The sequence below is a fragment of the Eschrichtius robustus genome, chromosome 20 (assembly GCF_028021215.1).
Source record: "Eschrichtius robustus isolate mEscRob2 chromosome 20, mEscRob2.pri, whole genome shotgun sequence".
NCBI lineage: Eukaryota > Metazoa > Chordata > Mammalia > Artiodactyla > Eschrichtiidae > Eschrichtius > Eschrichtius robustus.
The window spans coordinates 57,111,443-57,134,884 of NC_090843.1; the positions used below are offsets into that span (position 1 = coordinate 57,111,443).

Below are 23,442 nucleotides of genomic sequence, written 5' to 3' on the forward strand. Positions count from 1 at the left end.
TGTGTGTGTGTTTGGGGTGGGGAAGACAGTACTTTCATATGTGGCCACAAGGAGGCAGCAGAGAGATGAGAAACTGGTGTCTCCGGTGAGTGCCCCGCCCCCCCGCCCCCCCCCCCCCCCCCCCCCCCCCCCCCCGCCCCGACCGGCTGAGAGTGGGCAGACATGGGGATGGGTTGCAGGAGGAGGTGGGCCCTGTACTGTGGCACCCTCTCCTTTGCCAGGTGGAGTTTGTTACTGCAGACTAACCCCCTGTGACCGCCTGTCTCATTACCAGATTTTATGGACACTGCTTTTGCCAAACTCTGCCGGCAGAAACTGCATTAGTGTGACCTTGGCTGGGCTGTGGGTGGTGGTGAGTATGGGCGGCAAGCGATGTCACCTGCACAGGGCAGCTGACTCAAAGGACACCAGTGCATTATTGGAAAGCAGGGCCCTCCACACCCCCACTGCCAAGCTTGTGGTTCCAGGTGTTTCTTAAAAGACCTGTCCACCTGCATCAGGCCTGTTCCAGTCATGAGGGGATTGGGTCTGTGGCTGGGGAGCTAGCCGAAGCCCAGGCAAAGGCTGCTGGGATGGGGTGAGGGCAGGGAACTCAGGATGGGGCAGCTGCCTCTGGAAGAAGCCAAGATGTCCCTGGCTGCTGTAGGGGTAGTAAGGGGATTAGGTGTCAGTCCCTAACCCAGCCCGGAACTAACACCCTCCTCCACTAACAGCCCCCTCCCCCCACTCACAGCACCCTGGCCTGCCCCCGTCGGAGCCTGCCAAAGCTCAGAATAACCCCGGGGACCAGACAGTGGGATGGCAGGGACTCTGCTCAGCGCCCTGCTCCTCTTGCAGCTCCTCGGTATGGACCAGGGTTGGGGGAAGTGGTCGGACACACACACGGGATACTGGCATAAAGGGACAGGACAAAGACAGACTAAGATGTAGACGGAGACACGCTATTTGGTCCCCAGGCACATCACTGGTTCGGGAGGCAGACACGGAAAAATACACAGCCTCAGACAGAGACAGAGAAGCAGAGCCACGCAGATCCAGAGGCAGAGAGGAGAGGCTCCTTAGCCTCTCCATTTCCAGTGACCCCACTGCTTGGCCCCATCCCCAGGCGGAGGTGAAGGGAAGAACGAGGAGCTGGGTCTTTACCACCACCTCTTCGACAACTACGACCCAGGACGCCGGCCAGTGCAGAAACCTGGGGACACCGTCACCATCACCCTCAAAGTCACCCTGACCAACCTCATCTCACTGGTAAGATACCCCCACCGTCACCCCAAGCGCCATCTCTGAGCCTAAAATCCCACTTCTGGTCCCAACCCCTGAGCTCTATCCTAAAGCTGGCTTCCATCATCCTATCTCCCATCCGCAGAATGAGAAAGAGGAGACCCTCACCACCAACGTCTGGATTGGAATCGTGAGTGGAGTCTGGGGAACAGTGTGAGGTCTTGTCCAGGGGACCCTTTTCTCCCAAACTCCTCTTGGGCACCAAGGCACACGTCCTTCCGTCCCCCTCCCCCACCCCTAGGACTGGCATGATTACCGACTCAACTACAGCAAGGGCGACTTTGGGGGCATAGAAACCCTGCGGGTCCCTTCAGAACTCGTATGGCTGCCAGAGATTGTGCTGGAAAACAAGTGAGGACGGGGCCAGACTGGAGGGGAAGCCGAGGCCTGGGGGGCTGGGCTGGACCTGGTTGGGGCAGGTTGCTTGGAGGGAGAGGGGGCCACAGATCTGCGCAAACCCTCGGTTTCCCGGAGCCCACAGTATCGACGGCCAGTTCGGTGTGGCCTATGAAGCCAACGTGCTGGTCTCGGAGGGCGGCTACGTGAGCTGGCTGCCCCCGGCCATCTACCGCAGTATCTGCGCCGTGGAGGTCACCTACTTCCCTTTCGACTGGCAGAACTGCTCGCTTGTTTTCCGGTGGGAAGCAGCCCGGACCTTTGTGGAATTACGGGGGCAGGGGGTGGGGCCAGGTGTGTGTGTGGGGGGGACTTCTAATCCGGGGTGGGGCTTTGTGCTGGAGGTGGAGCTAGACATTCGAATGGGGTAAGGCCGCTCTAGCGGGTTAGAAGTAGTTGTAGAAACCCAGGTGTGGAAGTGAGGCCTGGGTTGCCGGGTGGAGCTTAATTCCCCTGCCAGATCCCTGCTTCCAGGACGGGGCCTGAGGCTGAGGCCCGAGTCCCAGCCTCTGGGGTGGGGGGTCCGGGCTCTGGCTCCGCAGCTCGCAGACGTACAATGCAGAAGAGGTGGAGCTCGTCTTTGCTGTGGACGACGATGGCGACACCATCAGCAATATAGATATCGACACTGAGGCCTATACTGGTGAGGCCCCTTCCTGCTCCAAAAAACTCGCTTCTAGAAGGGTCCAGAGAGGGGACTTGCAGAGTGGAGCTGCCCCAAGCCATCGATGCTGGGATTGACTGTGGCAACCCTGCTTTAACTTGACCCTTTCCTGAAATCATTCTTGATCGTCGGACTAGTCCAGCTTCCTCGCTTGTGGTGGTTCCCTAACCTCTCTGGGAATGCCCCTTTCTGACCAGCCCAAGCAATCCAGACCACCTGCCCCACCCACCCTTGTCCAGACGGTCTGCATCCTCTCCTCGCCTGCAGTTGCAGGCCCCCCGCGGTCAGATAGGGGACGGAGAGCAGAGCAGCGCGCACCACCCCCGAGAGCCAGCTGACCGCACCTCCCGTCCTGCAGAGAACGGTGAGTGGGCCATCAACTTCTGCCCCGGGGTGATCCGCCGCCACGACGGTGGCTCTGCTGATGGTCCAGGGGACACTGAAGTCATCTACACGCTCATCATTCGCCGGAAGCCGCTCTTCTACGTTATTAACATCATCGTGCCTTGCGTGCTCATCTCGGGCCTAGTGCTGCTCGCCTATTTCCTGCCGGCACAGGGTATAGAGTCGCCCAGACCCCAAACCCGGGCTCCCTCCTGGGGGGCGGGGCCTGCTCTCACCAGGCACTCCCTCCAGCCGGCGGCCAGAAATGCACCGTCTGCATCAACGTCCTGCTCGCCCAGACCGTCTTCTTGTTCCTAATTGCCCAGAAAATCCCAGAGACATCTCTGAGCGTGCCGCTGCTGGGCAGGTGGGGGCAGAGTGGACCCCGGTGGTGCCTACGTGGGGCGTGGCCAGTGTGAAGGGTGGAGCCAAGGGGCTCGTTGGGGAGGGGCGGGCAGGGCCAAAACCTAATGACTCGGAGAAGCCTCAGCTGTCTCATCGCCGCCTGGGCTTTATTTGGACGCGGGGTCGGGCTGGGATGGTGGTGGCTTTTCCGGTCCCTCGTACTCCGTACTGCTGCTGGACGCCACCTGGAGGTCTCCGGAGTATCTCTGTTGGGGGCGGGCCGGCTTAGTGCCCACCCAGCCCCGCCGCCTCTGGCCCCCACCTCTCCCCTCATCTTCAACTCACCGGCTCCCCGGGGGTTCCAAGGCCCAGCTGGCGTCGCCACTGTTGCAGGAATGAGGCGGATCCCTGCAGACCTCGTCCACACGGGCATAGCCGCGCCCCCTGGACCAGAAGCCGGGCGCTCGTGCCTGCCGTAGACCCCGCTTGCCGAGCCCCCTGCCCCGCGGCCTGGGCTACCAGGGCCAGGGCTCCACCCGGATCCCCGGCGTCTGGGGCCGGGCCAGGGTCGCCGTCTAGTCGCCGCACCTCCTGCTGCACCCACAGGGCTGAGATCTGCAGCGGGGGTACAGGAGTTGGCGGCGGTGCAGAGGTCCCTGCTCCTGCCGCTCCATCCCCCTTCCCCGCCCCTCCTCAGCACCCCCGGCACCCCACCTCTAACAAGGTGGCCCCGAAGTTCACTACGCTGGCCGCGGCTTCTCTTAGCACCAGCCCCAGGGTGGGCTTCGGGGCGGGCGGCTTCTCTGGCTCTCGCGGCTCCAGGGACTAAGGCTCTCTGAACCGCTGCTCCATATATTCATGGGCTGCGGCCACAAGTTCCGGGGAAGATAGAAGCGGGGGCTGGAGGGCCACCTGGAAAAGCACAGGGACTGTGGGGTCATCAGGTCCTAGGGCAGAGGTAAGGGGGGGGACGCTGGAAACCTTCCCAGAGCGTTTCGAGGTGCCACCCTTGGGGGTGGAGGGTGGGTATTGGCGTAGGCGCACCTCCGTGGAGCTGTGGAAGTAGTAGACCCACAGCAGGGTTTCCAGGGAGCTGGGGGTCCCCTTCATGGTTGCCACCGGCGGTGCGAGGGGGGAGAAGGGCGGAGGGGACGCGTCTGGCCCCGCAGAGGAGGAGCAGCTAAGGGGCGTAACTCCACCCCTTGCGGAGAGGTGCGTTTGTGAGGTCAGAGGACAAGTGGCCCCCTCTGTGGCTCAGGAGAAGTGGGGAGGCTGCGACGTCACGAACTCTGGGCTCCTCAGGTACCTCATTTTCGTCATGGTGGTTGCCACACTAATTGTCATGAATTGCGTTATCGTGCTCAACGTGTCTTGTCGGACGCCCACCACTCACGCCATGTCCCCGCGGCTGCGCCACGTAAGCACCGTTTGGCCGGGGGGGGGGTGGGGGTGGGGGGGGGGTGTCCTCCGGCCGGGAGGCGGGGCTTCGAGCTAACCTCCCCGCCGCCCCAACCCGGCCGCCCGCCCGCCCCCAGGTCTTACTGGAGCTGCTGCCCCAACTCCTGGGCTCGGGCGCACCCCCCGAGGTACCCCGGGCCGCCTCGCCCACAAGGCGGGCGTCGTCCTTGGGCCTACTGCTCCGCGCGGAGGAGCTGATACTGAAAAAGCCGCGGAGCGAGCTCATGTTTGAGGGGCAGAGGCACCGGCACGGGACCTGGACTGGTGAGCAGTGGCCCGAGCGGGCCAACGGGGGTGCCTGCAGCGGGAGAGGCTCCTAATCACCCCCCACCCCTCGGGGTCGCTCCCACCAGCTGCCCTCTGCCAGAGCCTGGGCGCCGCCGCCCCCGAGATCCGCTGCTGTGTGGATGCCGTGAACTTCGTGGCCGAGAGCACGCGAGACCAGGAGGCCACCGGCAAGGTGGGGCAGGAGCCGGAGAGGCTAGGTGGGGAGTTGCTGGGGGTCTCCGCTCTGCCTGACTCGTAGCAGGCTCCTGCAGCTTTTAGGGACTCAACTTTGCCCGCCCCTTCCCCAGGAGGTGTCCGACTGGGTGCGCATGGGGAAGGCCCTTGACAACATCTGCTTCTGGGCCGCTCTGGTGCTTTTCCTTATCGGCTCCAGCCTCATCTTCCTTGGGGCCTACTTCAACCAAGTGCCCGAACTGCCCTACCCGCCCTGTATGTAGGCATGAGCCTGCAGCCATGGTGACAAACGTTCCCATCCATCTCCAGGAGGAAATCTGAAAAACAAGTTGCTCCCATTGCTTTATTATGATCCTTTCGTACCGCCAATGATAAATCTGTATTTAGCTTCGCCAGAGTCGTATGTGCACGTGTGTGTAGGTCTGACCACCGGGCAGACATCAGAAGGAGCTGGCAGATGGTTCAGGCAGGCTGTTGCACGTCAACCCTCCAGAAGGCAAGAACCAACCTCAATTCAGTCTTCCTGACCTCCCAGTTTTTCCTGGACCCCAGCCCCATGTGACCCTCTAGCCCTGTGAGCCTCTAAAAGATCTTTATCCATTTGTTGCCAAACAGGAGAGACACCCCCCCCACCCCCCGCCGCCGCCCCATGCAGGACTTGCATATAGAGAGGCTAGAGCCAGGTGCCTTCATGGCCTGGCCAGGCTGGAGTGGGTGGAAACCAAATGGCCCCTGTGCAGGGCCCCACACGTTTAAGGCTGAGGATGCCCTGGCCCTCCCTCAGTTGTTTCCTCTAGGTTTGTCTTGGTCCAGCAGTGCCCAACCACCCCCTCTCCACCAAGGCTCACTCACTGCAGCTTCCACCCCACCCTGCCCCCTTCATCCCAGCAATGCTGGCGGGCCCTGGCTAGTACCTAGGATGCTGAGAGAAAACAGAAAAACATAAGGCCTGAAATGGTGGGAGCTGGTTGAATTGTCTTTATTAACAAACAGAGATCTCCAAGGCCACTACATTGAGGAGTGGTGGGGGCAGGGAGGGGCCGGGGCTACTTGCTGCTCACACTATATACAGATGCAAGCAAGGGGGTATGGAGGGTGAGCGCTCCCTGCTCCCTCCCTCCACCAGGGAAGGGCAGAGGCTAGAAGAGACAGGGGTTGGAAAGGGGTAAATGTTTTGGCTGGCGGGGTCCCCCCCTCCATTCCCTGGGGTTTGGGGGGAGGGGAATCATTAAAGTGCTTTCAGAAAATGAGGAAATGGTCCCTGCCCCTGGAGTGGCTGGTGACCCCCCCCTAAAACCTAGGGCCCAGTGACCCCCCCCAGGGTCTGGTACATTCAAGGGGGGAGCCGGCTCCCCTGACGTGCAAATAAAGGGGCCCAGGGCCCTGCCGAGTCAGCAGCAGTGGGGTATGGGGTCCAAGCCCCAAGCACTCTCCTCTTAAGTGGAGAAGGGGGGGTGGGGCTAGGCCCACTCAATTCCTGGTAAGGGGAAGCTGTGCCTCTCCCCAGAAGTTGGGACAGGCACAGTTTTGGGGAGAGAACATGTTGGGGAAGAGGATGGTCACGTGATCACAAAAGCATCAGGGGTCAGAGGTCACGTTCCCAGCAGGCTCCAGTGAATCAAACCAGTAAAAGCAAAGCCCAGGGAGGGAAAAGAAGGGCGGCCCGGGAAGTCTGGGTGTGGGGGGGAGAGCTGGTCCACGTGGGACAGCCCCGTCCAGGGCCCCGTCCGTCACCAGTTCATGATGCAGTTACGGTTCAGGGTCATGAAGTAAACTTGGCTGCTGCCCCCGGAGCGGACTGAGGCAAAAAACACCTGGGTGGGGTAGGAGCAGAAGTCACCAAGGGATGTGGGGTGGGGGGAGCGTCTCAATTAACTGGGAGAAGGGAAAAGAGAGAGAGAGCGAGAAACTGCAGAATGGAGTCCCTCAGAGTGCCCCCCATCCCCTCCGAAAGGCGGGAACACCTGGGGAAGTGGGCAGCAGGCAGACCTCCCGGGTGAAGGAATCTGGAGAGTTCTCAGAGAGGGAACACGAGGGAAGGGCAAGCTGTGACCACACAGTGCGCTCCCTAGAGACCTCCTTTCAGGAAGACCCAGAACCACCCCTCCCCCAGCTCTGCCCAGGGGCCCAGGTCCTGGGGGCCCACCCAGTGCAGGAGCCTGGGCCCCCTGTCATTCCCACCTTGTCGTTCCGCTCACACAGGAACTTGAGCCTCTGGGCTCGTTTGTGCATGAAGACCCCGTCTAGGTGGCCCGTCTCCACGGAGCGGATCTCAATGGCTTTCTCACCCCAGCCCATGATCTGGTTGGAGCAGATATAGGCTGGGGGGGAAAGGAGTGGAGGGGCAGTGAGTGGGCTGCAGCCCAGCTTGGTCGGGGACACAGGCTTGGAGGGCGGGCACCTCACTCACCCACAGAGGTGGGCATCTCGCCCCACTGCAGCACCACGTCCTTAATGATCCGCCCATACGTGTTGACATAGACGCCCTCGTCCTCGTAGCACAGCAGCATCTCCATGCCATCCGTGTTGGGGAGGAAGATGATGGCGTGGGGTGTGATCTGGCTCTGGATCTGGGGAGGAGAAGGTGGGCTGGAGGCCCCGAGTCTAGGGCACAGACTGGTGGCCCCAGTCTGTCCGCAGCCCTGCCAAGCTTACGTGCACAGGGATGTAGATGTCATAGCTGTTCCCCGAGTCGACATCCACAGCATGGAAGCCAGCGCTGGAGCCATAGATGACCTTGAGCCTCTGTCCCTCCTCTACCGTCAGGTCCACCAGCAGAGGGCGGTGTGGGAGGTCAGCAAAGGACTATGGAGGACAGAAGAGCTCAGGGGACGCGGGTGGAGGAGCCAGACCTCGGAACAGTGTTGGGGGCTGAGGCTGGGGTTACCTTGAAAGCCATGAATTTGTGGTAAGGTTTGGGGGCCCAAGCATACACCTCCACAGAGTTCTTCAGGGCAATGACCAGGAATTTGATGCGTTCATATTTCACTGGGGGCAGGAAAGAAGAGGGATGCAGAAACTTCCCTTCTTGGGCTGCAGCCCCTCCCACAGGTCTGTCTATACCCCCAACTGTGTGCCCCCCATCTCTGGCTACAAGGCTTTCTTAGCCCAGGCCCCCGTTTCTTTCTCTTCTCATAAACAAATGTGCCCCAGCCACTGTGTCGTGACCTCCTCACCAACACGGTAGTGCCCGCAGCCCTCCATGTCCCCCACAGTGGTCCAGCCCTGCTTCTTCTCCACTTCTGGGTCATTGTGCAGGATCTTGTTCCGGAGCCAGGACAAATAATATACCCGCAGTTTGTTCCTTTTCCCTGAGGGACAGACACACACACACACCCCTCATCGGAGGTCCAGCTTCTGCCTCCCCGCCGTCCTTCGTGTGCGAACCACGAGGGGTGAGAAAGTGCGGCCCCACCTTCCAGCTCCTGGACCACGGCTGCCCTCCTCCCAGACTGAAGGTGGTGACGGAGGGCCCAGGGGCTGAGCCCTCCTCCCGGCCCTGCCCTCCACACACACCTGAGATGGTGATGAGCAGGTTGAGTCCCTCCAGCACATCCATTTGCTGGAAGCGTCGCCGCCCGATGAGTCCATACACCTTGCCCTGCCCACTTCGGTCCAGCAACATCAGCCCATTCTCCGTGCCCACCAGCAGGTTGACCCCTGCAATAGGAGCCCTTGGGCAGATCAGAGGCAGAGCCAGGCCCTCGCCTGACCAGGAGCACGGGTGCACACCAGGCCCCTCTTTTCCTTCCCGGTCCTGGCTTACCCCAAAGGGCCGCACAGAGGATCTCGGAATTGAACCGCTTCTTGTACTTCCGAATCTCGGGGGTTTCGCTGTGGGCCCGGGTGTTGGTGGGGTTCACGTTGACCACAGAGCCTTTCCTCACGTCGTACTGCAGCTGATCGAGCCGACTGCCCTCTCCACCCACCAGGGCTGCCAGAAGGACGAGAGGAACGGGCAGTGGGCTGCAGCCCTCTCACCCCGTCTCTCTTTACTCCACACCCCAGAATATTCAGAACGAAAGGGAAAGACTGGAGAACGGAGGAGGCACCTGGAGGAGTTTAAACAGGGCCAGAAGGACTGGCACAGTCCTCGTTCTGTCATGCGAGTCCCTGGGCCACCACTGAGCATCTTTTCTCTTGGGTCAAGGGGGTCCCTTGGTGCCAGGGCAGGTTCAGGCCACAGGGGAGGCCGTGACCGCTTTGTGAAGCCCAGTCATCAGAGGCCCACCCGTGCCCATCTCCAGATCTCTCGTCTCACCTGTGATGGGGATGGTGTCCCCACTGCCTCCAGGCTGGTAGATCCCCAGGTCCACAAACATCGTGAACGAGCTCTTGCCAGGGGCCTTTACCAGCCCACGAGACTGGTACTGCGGGGTGGGGGCGGCAGTGAGGCAGACACACCAGACCCCAGCCCTTGCCCTCCCCCTCCTGTTGTACCCTGCCCAACCAGCTCCCCGGGGCTCCACGCTGCTGACCGCAGTGCCCCCAGCACCCCTGGGTCTCCTGCCCACGGCCAGTGATCTCTTCTCGCCCTGTGGAGCCACCTTCACTGACTTACATCACTGCCTCCATCCTTCAAGGGGGGGCTTTGACCTTTGCTGCTCTCGGTGGGCGAGTGGCTGGGTTGGACCACATCTGGCAGGTTCGTGTAACCGTTGCTATCAGCATGCAGCAGGCTTCGCTCCTCTTCAGGGGTCTAAAGGAACAGAGAGAAGGGGGCCAGTGCTGGGGCCGATGAGGTGCATGGCAGGCTGGGGAAGAACGGGGGGGCCCACTCACGCGCTGGACCACCATGGTGCCACCCCCATAAGGGGTCTGGGTCCCGGCTATCTCCTCCACGTCATGGACCACCATGGTGCTGACGCTGTCTGTGTCTCCATCGCTGCTATGGGAGAGAGGAAAGTCAGGAGGCCCTCCAGGCCCTGCCTGCCACCCAAGTGCCACCCGAGTGCCACAGGGAGCAGACAAGAGCCGGAGGACTGGTGCCTTCAGTGTCTGTTGGAACACGACGCACTCAGCCCTCACCCGGCGGCCCTTGCCCCCTGCCCAGCACTCGGGGAGGGCTGGCCGCACAGAGGCACCTGAAGAGGCCCCCCAACTGACAGGACGGTGAGAGAGAGCTGGGGACACCAGCCCCCAGCCCTGTACCCCGTTCTCTAGAGAAGGCGAGGAAGAACTAACCAGCAGTGAAAGCCGGGGACCCTCCTCTGGGAAAAGAGAGCCACTTTCCCTCAAGCTTGCTGCAACTCCCCGGCCACCAGGGGTATCTCTGCTCCCCTCTGACGCCCCCAGGGTGCCCCATACCGGCCACCAGGGGTATCTCTGCTCCCCTCTGACGGTTCGCCGTTGCTCTCCTCCTCGTCGTCCTCGCTGCTCTCCACCTCCTCGCTGGATGACGAGTAGTCCATGGCCTTCTTGGGAGGCCGAGGGGCCTCGTCCGGGGTCCGCTCTTTCAGCAATACAAAATCCTGCAGGGGAGGAGCTGCGTGAGGGTAGAGGCGGTGGTACGAAGGAGGCCAGAGGAGGGCAGGGCAACAGGAGGGGCTCCCGCCAGCAGGCCCCTGGCTCACTAACCTCACCAATGGCTCGCTTATAGCTCTGGGAGAGGCCGTGGGGGAAGAAAGGCAGCCAGGAAGAGGCAGGAGAGAGGTTAAGAAAGGTTAGTAACTGAGGAGCGCTCCCCTGTTGGCCCACAGGCCTTTCAGTCACAGATTAATGAAGGCCCTGACCCTGGAACCCAGCTCCCTGGGGCTGAAGAGGCTCCACGTCGGCCCCAAAGCCCCGAACCGGGAGAAGGCAGGGCCGGAGGTGCCACCCGATGACTTACTGCGGGCCGGCCTGGCCGCGAGCGGTGGTCATCGGGCTTGGCTTTGTTCCCAGGGGAGAGCACGGGGGAGCTGTCCAGTTTGGAGGCGGCTAGAGGTGGCGGGGTCGGGGGAGGGAGGTCACTGACACCGGCACAGGGGCTGGCCTCGAGCCCAGCCCGGTCCCCACCCGGCCCCCCGCCAGTCGAGAGCAGCCAAAGGCAGGGTCCACCCCGACGGAGACTGCCGTGACGCCCGGCTCACATACCTCCCACCCGGTTCCGCTCCAGTGAGCCAGCCTGGGGGAGGCGCCCATGAGAGGCGGGGAGGACGCTGTCCGAGCGCTCCCAGCCAGGGTCACTCCTCCTGAGGTCAGGGTTACTGTGGGAGGGGCAGAGGCAGGGTCAGGGAGACGGATGTCCCCGCCTGGGGATGCTGAGCTGCACCGCAGAGCGAGCCATCACCAGGGGGAAGCAGGTGGCAGAAGTGAGGGTGGGAGTGAGTAGTGGGGGGGACAACTCCATTACCTACAGGCGTTGGGCGGGCCAGGGGGCTGAGCGGGGGGCCCTGGAGGCTTGGGGTTGCCCCGCTCTGCCCGCCTTTGCAGATAGATTTGCCAGGCGGAGTTGCTGCGAGGTCTGTGGAGGGAGCACAGGGGTGCCGGGGGCGGGGGCAGGGAGGGGGCTGAGGTGACTGGGTCAGGGCTTGCCCACCCCTAGGCGGGTAACCTGGCAAACTCCCCTCCGCCCCCCACGCCGCTCCCTGGGCTGCCGCCCGCCCACACCCAGGGGTTACCTGGCACGGACAGCCTGGGCTGGCCGGGACCCTCCAGCCCCACTGGTGTTAAGGGCAGTGGCGATAGATGAGGTCCTCTGAGGCACCTGAGGACAGAAGAAAGGAGTCAGTGCTCTGTGCTGGGCGCCTGGCAGACACTTGTCCTCATGGAGACCGTGGAAGGGGCTCTCCCCACCTTTACGGAGAAGCAGACTGAGATCGGGGAAGCTAATGGATTTGTCTGAGGTCACGAAGCTGGGAAGCAGCAGAGCTGGGATCTGACCCAGAAAGTCTGGCCCCTGGTGCTCCCCAAACACCCTGGGCACTCTTCCACTCCCACACACACCATGGAATCACCGGGACACACTCGGGTGGCGGCCCGCCCACCAGACATTAGGGTAACACCTGCAGGACACGCCGTGCTAGACGCCTCACCCTTGTGTTCCCTTCCAACCCCGAACTCATGTCCACCTCGCCTGCTGCCCACTCGACCTCCGTTCCCCTCCCTTACTATTTCTCTGCCCTTTTCCGGCTCAGCAGGGCTGTCCTTACCTTGGGAGGGGCCTCATTATCAGGCCGGACCCAGGCTGGGGGGTTCGGGCTGGGGCCAGGCCCTTCGGAAGTGGGGTCTGAGTTCTGGCGGATGACGGCTCCTCGGGCACTAGGCGTGGCAGTGGGTGCGGGCACGGCGGGGTCGGGGTCGTGTGAGGCTGGGAAGGCAGCCAGGTTTCGGGTGGGCTGGTCCTGCAGGGACTGGGATCGGGGTACAGGCGCTGCATATGGCTTCAGTGGGACCCGGTGTGCCACCAGGCTCTGCGGGGAGAGACCAGGGAGGGTGGGCTGCCTGCTCTGTGGCACGTCCCCACCTGGGAGCTGGGGCCTGGGCTGGGAGGAAGGAGCAAGTCAAGCCTCTGGCTTCCAATTACCCATTGAAAGGGGCTCCTAGAGCCCAAGAACAGGTAAGACACAGAAACAGAAGTGTGCAGCCGCCTGTCTCTGCCCACGTATCCTGAGATCTGTGATCCCTGGCTAAGGGCGTGTGCATGTGTGTACACGAGATGTAGCTGTGCTGCATGAGGCCCCCTGCGTCTGCGTGCTAAGACAGGAACAGGGAGAGACTCACCTTGTGTGGTCCCTCCTGGGGCTCCACCGGCCTCTGCATAGGAGGAGTTTGGGAAAGGGGTCCTGGGGGCCCAGGGGAGGCCTGGGGGACAGGGGGCTCAGGCCCTGTGCTGCCTGGCTTGGTCTTGGCCAAGGGAGAGTTCTGCTGCTTGTTCATCCTCGTTCTCTCTTCTACCTGTGATGCAAGAGGATGCCAAGCAGGACAACTTTTGTCCTGTTCTCAAAATCGAGGTCCAGACCTCTGCAGCCCTCCGCTTGCACTGCGTGCCCCTCTCCCCTGCCCAGCGCCCGCCTGTGCGGAAGGACCATGCTTGCAGCTATCAGGCCCCAGGCGGAGGGAGTCTCAGGCAGCAAAGGAGGCAGTGAGTACCTCTCGGGCCCAGGCCGGTTTGTCGGCAGGGTTAATGCCCCGACCGTAATGGTACAGGGGCTTCCTGTCCCCGGGCAGGACTTGCTGCTGCTGCTGCAGGGACTTGAGGTAGGCATGCTCCTGCTGCAGCTGCCTCTGCAGGCGCTCCGACTGCCGCTGCTCCTCCAGCTGCTTCCGCTTGTATTCCTGGGCCCAAGGGTAGGGAGAGAGGGCTCAGCAGGGTGCGGCCCTGGAAGCTAGAGCACGCATGCCCTTCCTTTTCTCCAACTGCCTAGAGAGGCGATGTCTTCCCTCGATGCTTGGGTGAATCCCTTCCCCTGAAGGGTTCCCATCCCATTCCAGCAGAGACACTCTGAGTACGCATCTTCCCCGAGGAAGCTGGGGACCCCGTTACCAGCAGTAGGGCCTGTTCCTGGAGCAGCTGTTGCTGAAGGATCTCGAGCTGTCGCTGCTCCTCCTCTAGCCTGTGACGGATATACTCCTGGGGGGCGGGGTGGGGGGCAAAGGGCAGGGACAGAGGGAGAGGCAGAGGGGGGCGGCGGCGGCGGCGGAGGAGTTGGCGGACGGGGTCAGTGGGGTGAGGATGAGGAGGAGGCGGGGTAGAGTAATAGAGAGGCCGGCGTGGGGGTGGGATGAGCCCCGCAGAGGGCAGGGAATGAGGAGGAAGCCGGGGTGCAGGCCCCATGAGGGAAGGGGCAGGGGGCAGGGGGCAGGGGTGGGGCAAAGAGATGGGAATGAAGGCACAGAGACAGGAGGAGGGCAGGGAGCCAGGGTGGGGGGTTGAAGGGTTGGAGAAAACAGAGAGAAAGAGTGAAGCTGGAAAAGATAGGAGGAATCTCGGGGTAGGGGAAGAAGGAGGAAGGGGACGGGGGAGCAGGGCAGGCAGGCAGGCAGCGGGAGCAGGAGGGGCGGCCCGGCGGGAAGGGGCGTGTCCGGGAAGGGGCGTGTCCGGTGTGCGCGGGGGGCGGGGCGCCGTACCTGCTCCCGCTCCGCCTGCCGCCGCTCCTCCTCCCGCCGCAGGGCCTGCATGTCCTCCAGCCGCCGCTGCTGCTCCTTCTCCTGCAGCTTCCGCTGCTCCCGCTCCCGCCGCTGCTGCTGTGGGTGCAGAGACGTGTGGCCTTAAGGGCTGCACCAGACACCTGGATGGCGCAGCCCCAGAAGGCGGACCCACCCCAGCCCGCGTCTGGAAAGCGGATCCCTACTGGACAGTGCGGGCTGGTCTCCATCTCACTGGGGATGGAGATGAGAGAGCGTGGCTTCAACTTGTTTCTACAAACCTACCTACCCTCACATAAGAGCCCACGGGGGCTTGGCTTGCGAGAAACTTCTGTCTAAGGTGGCTGTGGGCTTCGGACTACAGCCGCTGAGAGGTTGACTGCTGCCCTTGGGCGGGCCGAACTGCATAAAACTGTCTCCCGTCCACTCCTCCACCGAACAAACAGAACCTAAAGTCAACAACAACCTCCCCGCCCCCCAGCCCCACTCCTGGCCTCTCGAATCTCGGCCCAAAAGCCCAAAGGGAGTGGGCCGTAGTGCTAGCCCTCAGCCACCAGAGGGCACCAGGTGCCCATGCACAGAGAAACAACTTAGGGACCTGGTCGGCATCCTTAACTGAATGTGACCTGGGCTACATCACTACTAGCCCAGGTCACATTCACTTAATAACTTTCACAATCTTTCTGCTAAAAAAAAGAAAGAAAAGAAAGAAAGAAAAGAAAGGAAAGGAAAGGAAAGGAAAGAAAGAAAGAAAAAGAAAGAGAAAGAAAAAAAGGAAAGAAAGGGAAAGAAAGAAAGAAAAAGAAAGAAAGAAAGAAAGAGAGAGAAAGAAAGAAAGAAAAAGAAAGGGAGGGAAGGGAAGGGAAGGGAAAGGAAGAAAGGAAAGAAAGAAAGAAAGACCACAAGCCCTAAGGATCCAGCAGGCCTGCTTCAGGAAACATCTTGGTAGACACAATTTTTGGTTACTCTGCTACCTGAATAACGTATTTATTAAGAAGAATTTTTACTAGGTTTTCTGCAAATCATTCTTTTTTTCAACAAAGATAGGGGCCCACTTTGGGGAGTAGTACATGGGCAGTGTGGATGCTTCCATCTATCTCCTATTGCTTAGATAACTTTTAAATTAAGTTCAGCTCTCCATGAACTTTGGAATCATGTAATTGTTTCAACAAAAAACCCATCATTTAAGGCAAAATTTTAACCAATCTATACACCTCTTCTTCCCCACCATGCCCTGTCCAAAATAAATACATTTAAATATATATGCATACAGATACTAAGTATTTTTTAAGTTGGTGATTTAAAAAACTGCCCCTATTTAAAAATGAGATTCTCAAAAATAAATAAGATTCTCTATAAATTAAAATGAATTTCTCCCACCCACCTCCAATTAGTGCGATTGACAAGCCTGTACAAAGCAAATCTAAGCCCAAAAAACCAAAAGTAAAAGGAGGGTCTTTAGAAGGATCTTCTTCATGTTCAAAGGGGGCAGCTGCTGGAGAGATCGATGCCCAGGGCACTGAAGTGTTCGTACACAGACCCCCAGCTCCCCTGGACTGAAGGTAAAGGAGCAGACAAACCCGGAGTGGAGGTTTACGTGCAGAAACAAGGAGGGGGGAGTGTGGCTTTTCAGAAAAATCTCTGCTCTGAAGGGACGCTGATGGCACAACCACCCACATAAGGCTGGCGGGTACGCCTAACAGAGGACAGAGCCCTTCTATACAAATCTGAGAGCAAGAGGCTGGGAAGTCCCCACTCACTCCCTTTTCCCTGCTGCCCAGGGGGACCAGGGGTAGGACCAGTAACCTGGTCAGGAGGCCCTTCCGGGAGGACCCCGCCCCCTCAATACCCTCCGCCCCTCTACGTGCCCCTCCCCCTCAACACCCTCCGCCCATCTAGTGCCCCGCCCCCTCAACACCGAGCCCCGCCTCAACACCGAGCCCCGCCCCAACCCCACCTCCTCAACCCGCCGCCGCTCTTCCTTCTGCTCCTCGATGCGCCGCTGCCGCTGGTGCAGCAAGTGCTTGATGTGCGCCTCTGGGTCTCGCTGTTGCTGCTGCTGCAGCTGCTGCTGCTGCTTTAAAGCCTCCGAGTTGCTCTTGTTCTCCTGCTGGAGCCGGAGGAATTCCCGGCGGAGGGTCGACTCCCCCGGCACATTCATGATGGAGCTGGGTCAGGACCGCACAGGGAGGATCGGGGTCAGAGGCCACCCTCATCCCTGGGAGCCCTAAATGGGCGCTTCACCCGACCAGACCAGACGGTCTGCCTCTGGTCACTCCCGGGTGACCGGAGACCTGCCCTCCCTCTGCCCCCTTTCAGGCCCTGATTCCTTTAACAGCCCAGCCTGCAGCCCTGAATCCCCCTCGCACACCTCTTGCTCATTCGTTCGTTCCGTTCCATCTCAGCACCCAGGGATTCCATCTTATGGGTCTACCTGTCTGTGCCCACCACCCCCAGACTGAATCCCCAAGCCAAGGACCACTGTTGTCCCCGCAGACGGTAAGCGATGGTCCCCAACCTCTGCCTGCCAAGCCCACCTTGGCTCTCCTTCCTCTCCATGGCTGTCGTCTTCCTCTTCGCTGCCACTGTACTCATATTCTGTCTCCTCTGCAGGGGGGGAGATCACTGCTGTTTCTTCACCCAGTGCCCCAGACCCCACCCTGGGCTAGGGAAACCTTAGATGGGGATAACCAATAAGGTCTGTCTGGATGGCCACGCTCCTGGGTCCCCACCCGCCTCCTTGGAGCAATGGGGTGATGGTGGGTCTCAGGTTTGGGCCTGGATGCAGATGGGGGATTAGACCCCACCGTGGGCGGGATGTGGTGGGAGGTGTACATGCACTCACACATGCACATGCTCAGCACGAGCCCTCACGTGGAAGGCGGACTTAAATCAGGTGGTGACAGAGGAAAAACCCCTCTGGGGTTGGAAGTTTTGGAAAGGAGATCTCCTTGGACAGGGAGAGCTGGGGCTGGAAGGGGGCCTGAAGGGGAGCCAGGAGGAGCCAGGGCTGGTGAAGAGGAGCAGGGGCTGTGTGTGTCCCAGACCCGCCACCTCCCCCAGCCCACTGACCTTTCTCGCCTCGTTTCTTCCGGGATCGGTCAATGTGGTCCTTGAGCTGGATGCGGACCTGCCGCTCGGTGGGCTGGTCGCGGATGAACGGGAACTTGAGCAGCTGCTCCGTTGGTGGGCGGCTCAGGTAAGTCTTGATGAGACACGTGTCAATGAAGTCGATGAACTTCTTAGACCTGGAAACGATGGTGGCTCACACTGGGAGGGCCCCCTCGGAAGGGGGGTGATTCCAGGAGGAAGGGGGGATCCACCCTGACTTCCCTCCTGTCTCCCCCCGTATCCCAACACCAGGCTCCAGGCTCCGCAGCTGCAGTGCCGCCCCCGCCCGCCCCCTCTTCTCTGGTGCAGACCCAAGCCTGGCTGCAGGGGGTGAGGTGGAGGCCTTGTCCAACGGCCTCCTTCCTAGACGCCAACCCCCCAGAGACCTACCATTTCTTGGACTTGAGCCTGGGTGGCGGGTTCCGGGGGATGAGGAAGAGGGCTCGCATGGGGTGCATGTCACACAGAGCTGGCGCACGGAAGAGACGCAATCAGCCCCTCCCGCCTGGCCAAGAGCCTAGAGTCCTTCTCGCCACAGGCCTCCCGCGGCCCACCTCCGCCCTATAGCTCTTTCTGGGCCCTCCCTTCTCTCCCAGGCTCTGCACTTACGGGGGGCTCCCTCTGCCATCTCGATGGCTGTGATTCCTAAAGACCAAATGTCACTCTGCGGAGGCAAGAGAAGAGGGACAGGTGAATGTTCCCGACCACTCTTCTTGGTCCACGCCCTTCCGGAGGCCCCTGTGCTCCAACCTGCGCTGTCCTCCAGCTCCCCCACCCTCCCCATCCGTACTTTCCTGCCCACAAAACGTTCCTCAACCTCTCACTGCTAAAACGACCCTAGGTCGTCATTTTGCCCCCCAACCTGCTCAAGCTCCCCCTATTTTCAATCCACCCACTGCCCCCACCTCCTTCCTGCCCTTGGCTGCCTCCACGCGCCTACTCTCCGCTCCGTACCCTGTAATCGTAGGTGGCATCAGGGTTCTCATCGCAAGCGATGACCTCGGGGGCCATCCAGTAGGGGGTCCCGATGAAAGTGTTCCGCCTGCCCACGGTGCGGTCCAGCTGCGCGCTCACCCCGAAATCCACTGGGAGGACAGAGGGAGAGGCTGTGATGGAGCACCACGCCTGCTCCCTCGTCTGTGCTGGCGTCCGCCGAGTCCTACCTGGCCACTCCCGGCCATCTCTTCACCCCATCAACATCCCAAAGACCCTGACTTAGTCTTCCTGCGTCTGGGGGAAAAACCAAGGTGAAAGGACCAAGGGACGGCATTCCAGGCAGAAGGAGCCAAACAATCCCATCTCCCCAGAGGGGCCTGCACAGCACCTGGGACCTAACAGGGAGCAGGCGAAACAAGTTCTTGGGTGATTTTCAGCAGAAGGAGAGGAGCAAACCTCCCAGCCCATGGGTAGTTGGACTTGAGCCACTGGAGGGAATGAATAAAGGGGCTCATTCCGTGCTGGAGGTCAGAAGGCGTCGGCGTACCTAGCTTGACCTCGGCATTCTCTGTCAGCAGCACGTTCTGCCCCTTGATGTCTCGGTGGATCACCTTGTGGGCGTGGAGATGGGCCAGACCCTGGGGCAGGAGACGGGGAAGTAGCCTTGGTGTTAGAGGACAAGGATGCGAGCCGAGGGGAGGGGGAGGCATCAGTCTGGGCTGGGCTGAGGGAGCTGCCCCTCTCCACCCAGGAGCCCGAGTACAGGCTGAACTTTGCGGGGAGCTTCCTCAGAGTGGTGGCTCTGGAGAATCCAGCTGCAGGGTTGCAGGTGGAGAAGGAGCAGTGCTGGGAAACAGAGGTGCCCATTTCCTCTGAGTGTTCTCCAAGGTTGGCACTCAGCCTCCACCCCCACCGGCATCAGGCCCTCTGCTCCTTCAAGAGGGCACAGTTCCGTCTCCTTCCCCGTGCGTGCGGGGAGGGTCCACGTCCAGGGAGACGCTCCACAGGGGCTGGCTCAGGAGGAGGCGGCGGGGAGGGCCCTGGCACTCACCCGGAGAATCTCCCTGCAGATGTAGGCGATACAGTCCTCCTTCAGGGCGTTCCCTTTCGTGTTCTTCACCAGGTCTGTCACAGAACCAGCACCACAGAACTCCATCACCAGCTATGGTCCCAGGAAGGCACCGGAAGGAAAAGCATCTGTCAGGCACGGCCTCCTTCCCCTGCCAGGCCCCTGGAGGAGGACTGGAGCCCTTGGGGCCAGAACTGGTATGAGCTGGAGAGCAGGGGCCATGAGACCCCTCATAAAGGCTACAGAACTTGCTGAGATTAGGGAAGAAAGCGGAAGGGGACACAGCTGGGAAAGACAAGGCAGGTGGGCTGAGGGAGGTGGTCTGGGTCCTGAGTAGGAGCCCAAGGAATCCCTAAACTTTTAGACAAAATGATGTGGGTTTGTGCATTTTCCTTGGGGAAGGATCCAAAGCTTTCATCAGATCCTCACTGGGATCCATAAACCCAAAACGGTTAAGAACCACTCCTCTGGAGCAGGGGTCGGCAGTCTACGGCCAGGAAGCTAAGCGTGGTTTTTACATTTTTAAATGGTTGGAATAAAAAAATCAAAGAAAGGGGACTTCCCTGGTGGTCCAGTGGTTAACACTCCATGCTTCTACTGCAGGGGGCGCGAGTTTGATCCCTGGTCAGGGAACTAAGATCCCACGTGCCACGGCCAAAAAAATTTTTTTAATTTTTAAAAAAATCAAAGGAAGAATCAGATGAAATTCAAACCTTAGTGTCTTACATAAAGATCTTTGGGAATCCAGTGACACTCCTATTCCCATGTATGCATTATCTATGGCTGAGTTGAGTAGCTGTTGGAAACTTTATGACATACAGAGCCCCAGATATTTACTAGCTGGCCCTTCACAGAAAAAGTTGGCCAATCCCTGACCGAGAGAGAAGAAAGGGGCTAAGAGTCAGAAGTCCCCAGGTCTGCTAGAGACAAAACAGTGCATGGGGCTACCAAAGAACTGCAGGAGGGAACCTGTGAGACTTCGGCAGAAACTCCGCAAACAGGCAGGGCCGAGGCAGGGAGATGAGAAGAGCTCTCGGCTGGTCTCCTCTAGGGACCCAGAGGCAGCGGCCAAAAAAGTCCCTGGGGATCAGTATGCCTGTCCAAATGTTTTCACTGTACATTTTCTAAAAGCCGCATCTAACGCAAAAAAAAAATGTTGGCTGGGATACATACATTTGTGTGCACACTAGAGGTAATTTGCATACGGCCCGCATCTGGGGCCTCCAACTCCCACAGCAGAGCACAGGGGGAGGAGGGGAGGATGGTGTCCATCAGGTCCACAGCGGGGCACCTGGTCACTAGTGCTCAGCTTCTAGCCCTCAATGATCACCCACTACACACTACCTGACGTGTTACTCACCTTTCTGTGTGTGTGTGTGTGTGTGTGTGTCTCCCCAAAAAAGACTAAGTGCCTTGGAGGCAGGGACCACAAGTCATGACTATCTGTGCAGGGTACACAGAGGGTGCTCAATAAGTACTTGTGTGGCAACCGCTGGGAGGGGGGACCTGGCATGAGCTCCAGCCCTGCAGCCATGGCTGTGCTCCCTTCTGCCCTCTCCTCTGTGCTGGGCTGAGCACCAGAAAGGGTGAGGCTGGGGAATCAGCTGGCACCAGTGCCCAGGCTAGGGAGGGCGATGACTCTTAGGCATGTTTGTGGCCAGGAGGGAATCTGGGGGAGGCCCAGAAGAGCTACAGCAAGCTGCGGCCGAGTAATCGCCCACAAAGTCTTGTGCACCTGCCGGGAGGGGTTCGCTTCGGGTCTTGCCGACACCCACAAATATTTTAATGTGTTGCTTTCCCAGGAGCTGTGCACAAAGGCGGGAGAATGGATGGACTAACTGGGGGAGGGGCAGGTGGGCAGGCCAGGGGCGCTTCTCACCCAGAGCTGGTCGTCATTCCCCGGGGGGCTCTTCTTGATGAAGGCCCCGTAGTAGGTGGCGATGTTGCGGTGGTGAGAGTATTTTTTCAACATGTTGATCTCCTGTTTGATCTCTTCCTCCTCATCCTAGGTGAATCCGGGGAGGTGAGCCCTGAGAGTCCCCCCCGCAGCCCCCTTCTCAATGCTCTGACCCTCCCTCTGCCCCACACAGCTCCCTACCTCCGTGACATCCATGACCTTGATGGCAGCCAGCTGCCCGGTCTTGACATGCCGACCCTGCAGGACAGAGAGCCAGGCGTGGAGGGATCAGGGTCTACGCTCAGGAAGGGCTTAATTTGGGAGAGGCCACAACTTTTGGCTGTTTTCTGTCTTACAAAGTGCCCCTCATGGTGGCTAGACACCTCAGTTTATGGATTGGTCATAGACAGAGGGCTACAGGAAAACCGCCGAGGCTGGATTCCAAGTGCTACGCTGGATAAAGATGAAGGGTCTCCTCCCCTGAAATGCTCAAGAGGGATGAGTGAGAGACCCTTGTGCTCTGCTCCAGGCTCTCTGGCTTAGACGTCCCAGTTTGAAAGTTAGAATGTGGAGTAAAAGATACCTCTCCATCCTCAGACGGAGCTGGAGGGAGCTGGGGGACGAGGCTGGGAGGGCTTTGCCTCTCCAGCATCTTCTATGCAAGACAAACTGCCTGCGTGCTTTCCTGATCCATCCCCTCTGGTCAGGAGGCCTTTCCCAGAATCACCACCCCCCCGAGGCTTTTTATTATTGTCCACAGGAAAGAATAAAGATAGAGCTGAGATTTTAGGGAACTCGGAGAAACACAGAAGGGCTGACTGACATGTCAATGCCATCACCAGTGCTAATGGGAAGAAACTTCTTCTAGAGTGTGTCCCTGCCATCCCCACCCCCCCCGCCCCCCATCCTTCTGAAATTCCTAGCAGGAGCCACCTCAGGCTTGGGTATGAAAGTCCAAGGCTTCCTGGGAAAGAGTGGGGTGGGGATATTGCCAGCCATGGATTATTTTTATCCTCAGCAGTCTTTTACGACCCCAAGCCCAGAGAAGCAGTAGAACACAGAGCTGCTGTTTCCATGGCAACAACTAGGCAAGAGATGGGAGGATGGGGGGGCGCCTGCTTCCCAAAGGTCACAGGGAAGAAGGGTAAGAGACAGGCAGGTGGTCCCAGTGACCCAGGAAACGCAGGCCCCTGAGATGCAGAGGAGACTCGTGGAAAAACCGAGCATTGTATCTGGAGACAAAGCAGCCAGGTATGCGCTCTGGGGCAGCACCTGCCTTAACATCTCTCTGCTGCAGCTGCCTCCCCCCAGTCAAGTGTGACCAGTGGTCAGACCACGTGAAAGGGCTGGGCTGGCCAGGCTAGAAGCCACAATCAGTGGTCAAGGAAATGCCACTTCTGTGGGGGAGAGAGGCGGCCTCAAAAGCAGAGGGCCTGAGCTTGGGCTCCAGCCCTGCAGCAGGCCACTCAGGGGAGCTCAAGAAAGCTGTTTCCCCTCTGCAGAAGGTCACCCACTAGGTCCCACCAACCCTGAGTCCTGTGGTCTCAGGAGAACCCAAAACTGCACCTCTGAGCTCTGACACACACGTCCCCATACCCTTCCCACTGCTCCGTGTCCCTGTACCATACGCCACCCAGCTCCAGACTGTTCCTGCCGCACCCAGGACTAGTTCTAAACTCAGAGGCAGAGGCCAGCAAAAACACCCCACTTCTTGCTGCTTCCTTCCCTTATGACTTTTATCCCTCTCCTCTCCCTCCCTCCCTGGTCCTCCCTCCCCTTTGCCAGGGCCCCCAGCCCCTATAATTCCCCCCAGCCCCCCTCACATCTCCAGACTGGGGCCCACTCCCTAGGAGGCCCATGGGAGTAGGCCTCGCTGCTGCACACAGAGCCTCACCTTGTACACCTGTCCATAGGTTCCATTGCCGACCACCTCCACCAGCTCAAAGATTCCAGCAGGGTCCTGGGGGAGGGAGAGAGAAAGAATAAGGTGTCAGCACTTCAGAACAGGACCATGTAGCTAGAAACACGGAAGAGCTATTCAACCAGGAGACGACAGTGAATACTACTACATGGGGCTGCAGGCGGGCCTGATGGCCAGGTGCCCTCTTCCTGGACTGGGTCAGAGTTCATGTTCTAGGGGAAAAGTCAGAAGGAGGGGAGAGAAAACAGAAGTCAGAGACCCTCTGGCTATTCAGACATGCTGCTGCTTCCAAACTCGGTGACAAACTCTGAGAGCCTGTGGCCTCATCTGCTCCATGGGATACCTGAGTACCCACCTCTGGGCTGGGGTCAACTTCAAACGAGGAAATGCCCATAAAATGCTTAAGACGGTGCCTGGCAAAAGTTATTTCATTTTATTTTTTATTATTC

The 23,442-nt window shown here is 59.8% G+C and overlaps 3 protein-coding genes across 9 annotated transcripts in view; 1 reads left to right on the plus strand and 2 right to left on the minus strand.

Annotated features, from left to right (window-relative positions):
* Positions 1–781: 781 nt before the first annotated feature.
* CHRNE (cholinergic receptor nicotinic epsilon subunit) lies at positions 782–5,351 on the plus strand. The gene is given in 12 exon segments (XM_068531062.1): positions 782–844; positions 1,106–1,248; positions 1,367–1,411; positions 1,523–1,632; positions 1,763–1,918; positions 2,220–2,320; positions 2,700–2,939; positions 2,942–3,092; positions 4,373–4,487; positions 4,606–4,792; positions 4,882–4,988; positions 5,104–5,351. Coding segments are annotated over 12 exon segments (1,551 nt in total). The 5' UTR covers positions 782–798; the 3' UTR covers positions 5,254–5,351.
* On the minus strand, positions 3,407–4,180 carry C20H17orf107 (chromosome 20 C17orf107 homolog). Its single transcript, XM_068531061.1, is given in 3 exon segments — positions 3,407–3,685; positions 3,785–3,982; positions 4,115–4,180. Coding segments are annotated over 3 exon segments (543 nt in total).
* Positions 5,352–5,945: 594 nt separating the features above from the next.
* Positions 5,946–23,442, minus strand: part of MINK1 (misshapen like kinase 1) — a 50,482-nt gene continuing 32,985 nt past the window's right edge. The window contains exons 2-32 of one of the 7 annotated variants that reach the window (XM_068531056.1): positions 22,967–23,032; positions 21,274–21,330; positions 21,055–21,180; positions 19,158–19,268; positions 18,654–18,744; positions 18,125–18,255; positions 17,780–17,834; positions 17,561–17,639; positions 17,132–17,307; positions 16,597–16,666; positions 16,017–16,227; positions 14,042–14,155; positions 13,064–13,249; positions 12,695–12,868; positions 12,124–12,384; positions 11,593–11,678; positions 11,325–11,435; positions 11,066–11,178; positions 10,821–10,909; positions 10,298–10,461; positions 9,773–9,878; positions 9,552–9,689; positions 9,252–9,360; positions 8,757–8,924; positions 8,507–8,650; positions 8,167–8,301; positions 7,878–7,978; positions 7,646–7,795; positions 7,401–7,560; positions 7,172–7,311; positions 5,946–6,804 (exon numbers count right to left, since the gene is read on the minus strand). In XM_068531056.1, the coding sequence (XP_068387157.1) occupies positions 6,721–6,804; positions 7,172–7,311; positions 7,401–7,560; positions 7,646–7,795; positions 7,878–7,978; positions 8,167–8,301; positions 8,507–8,650; positions 8,757–8,924; positions 9,252–9,360; positions 9,552–9,689; positions 9,773–9,878; positions 10,298–10,461; positions 10,821–10,909; positions 11,066–11,178; positions 11,325–11,435; positions 11,593–11,678; positions 12,124–12,384; positions 12,695–12,868; positions 13,064–13,249; positions 14,042–14,155; positions 16,017–16,227; positions 16,597–16,666; positions 17,132–17,307; positions 17,561–17,639; positions 17,780–17,834; positions 18,125–18,255; positions 18,654–18,744; positions 19,158–19,268; positions 21,055–21,180; positions 21,274–21,330; positions 22,967–23,032 (3,906 nt within the window). In that variant the 3' untranslated portion in view covers positions 5,946–6,720. Of the gene's footprint in view, positions 6,805–7,171; positions 7,312–7,400; positions 7,561–7,645; positions 7,796–7,877; positions 7,979–8,166; positions 8,302–8,506; positions 8,651–8,756; positions 8,925–9,251; positions 9,361–9,551; positions 9,690–9,772; positions 9,879–10,297; positions 10,462–10,820; positions 10,910–11,065; positions 11,179–11,324; positions 11,436–11,592; positions 11,679–12,123; positions 12,385–12,694; positions 12,869–13,063; positions 13,250–14,041; positions 14,159–16,016; positions 16,228–16,596; positions 16,667–17,131; positions 17,308–17,560; positions 17,640–17,779; positions 17,835–18,124; positions 18,256–18,653; positions 18,745–19,157; positions 19,269–21,054; positions 21,181–21,273; positions 21,331–22,966; positions 23,033–23,442 lie in introns of all 7 variants that reach the window. The other 6 variants (XM_068531058.1, XM_068531057.1, XM_068531055.1 and 3 more) reach the window with 6 other exon arrangements.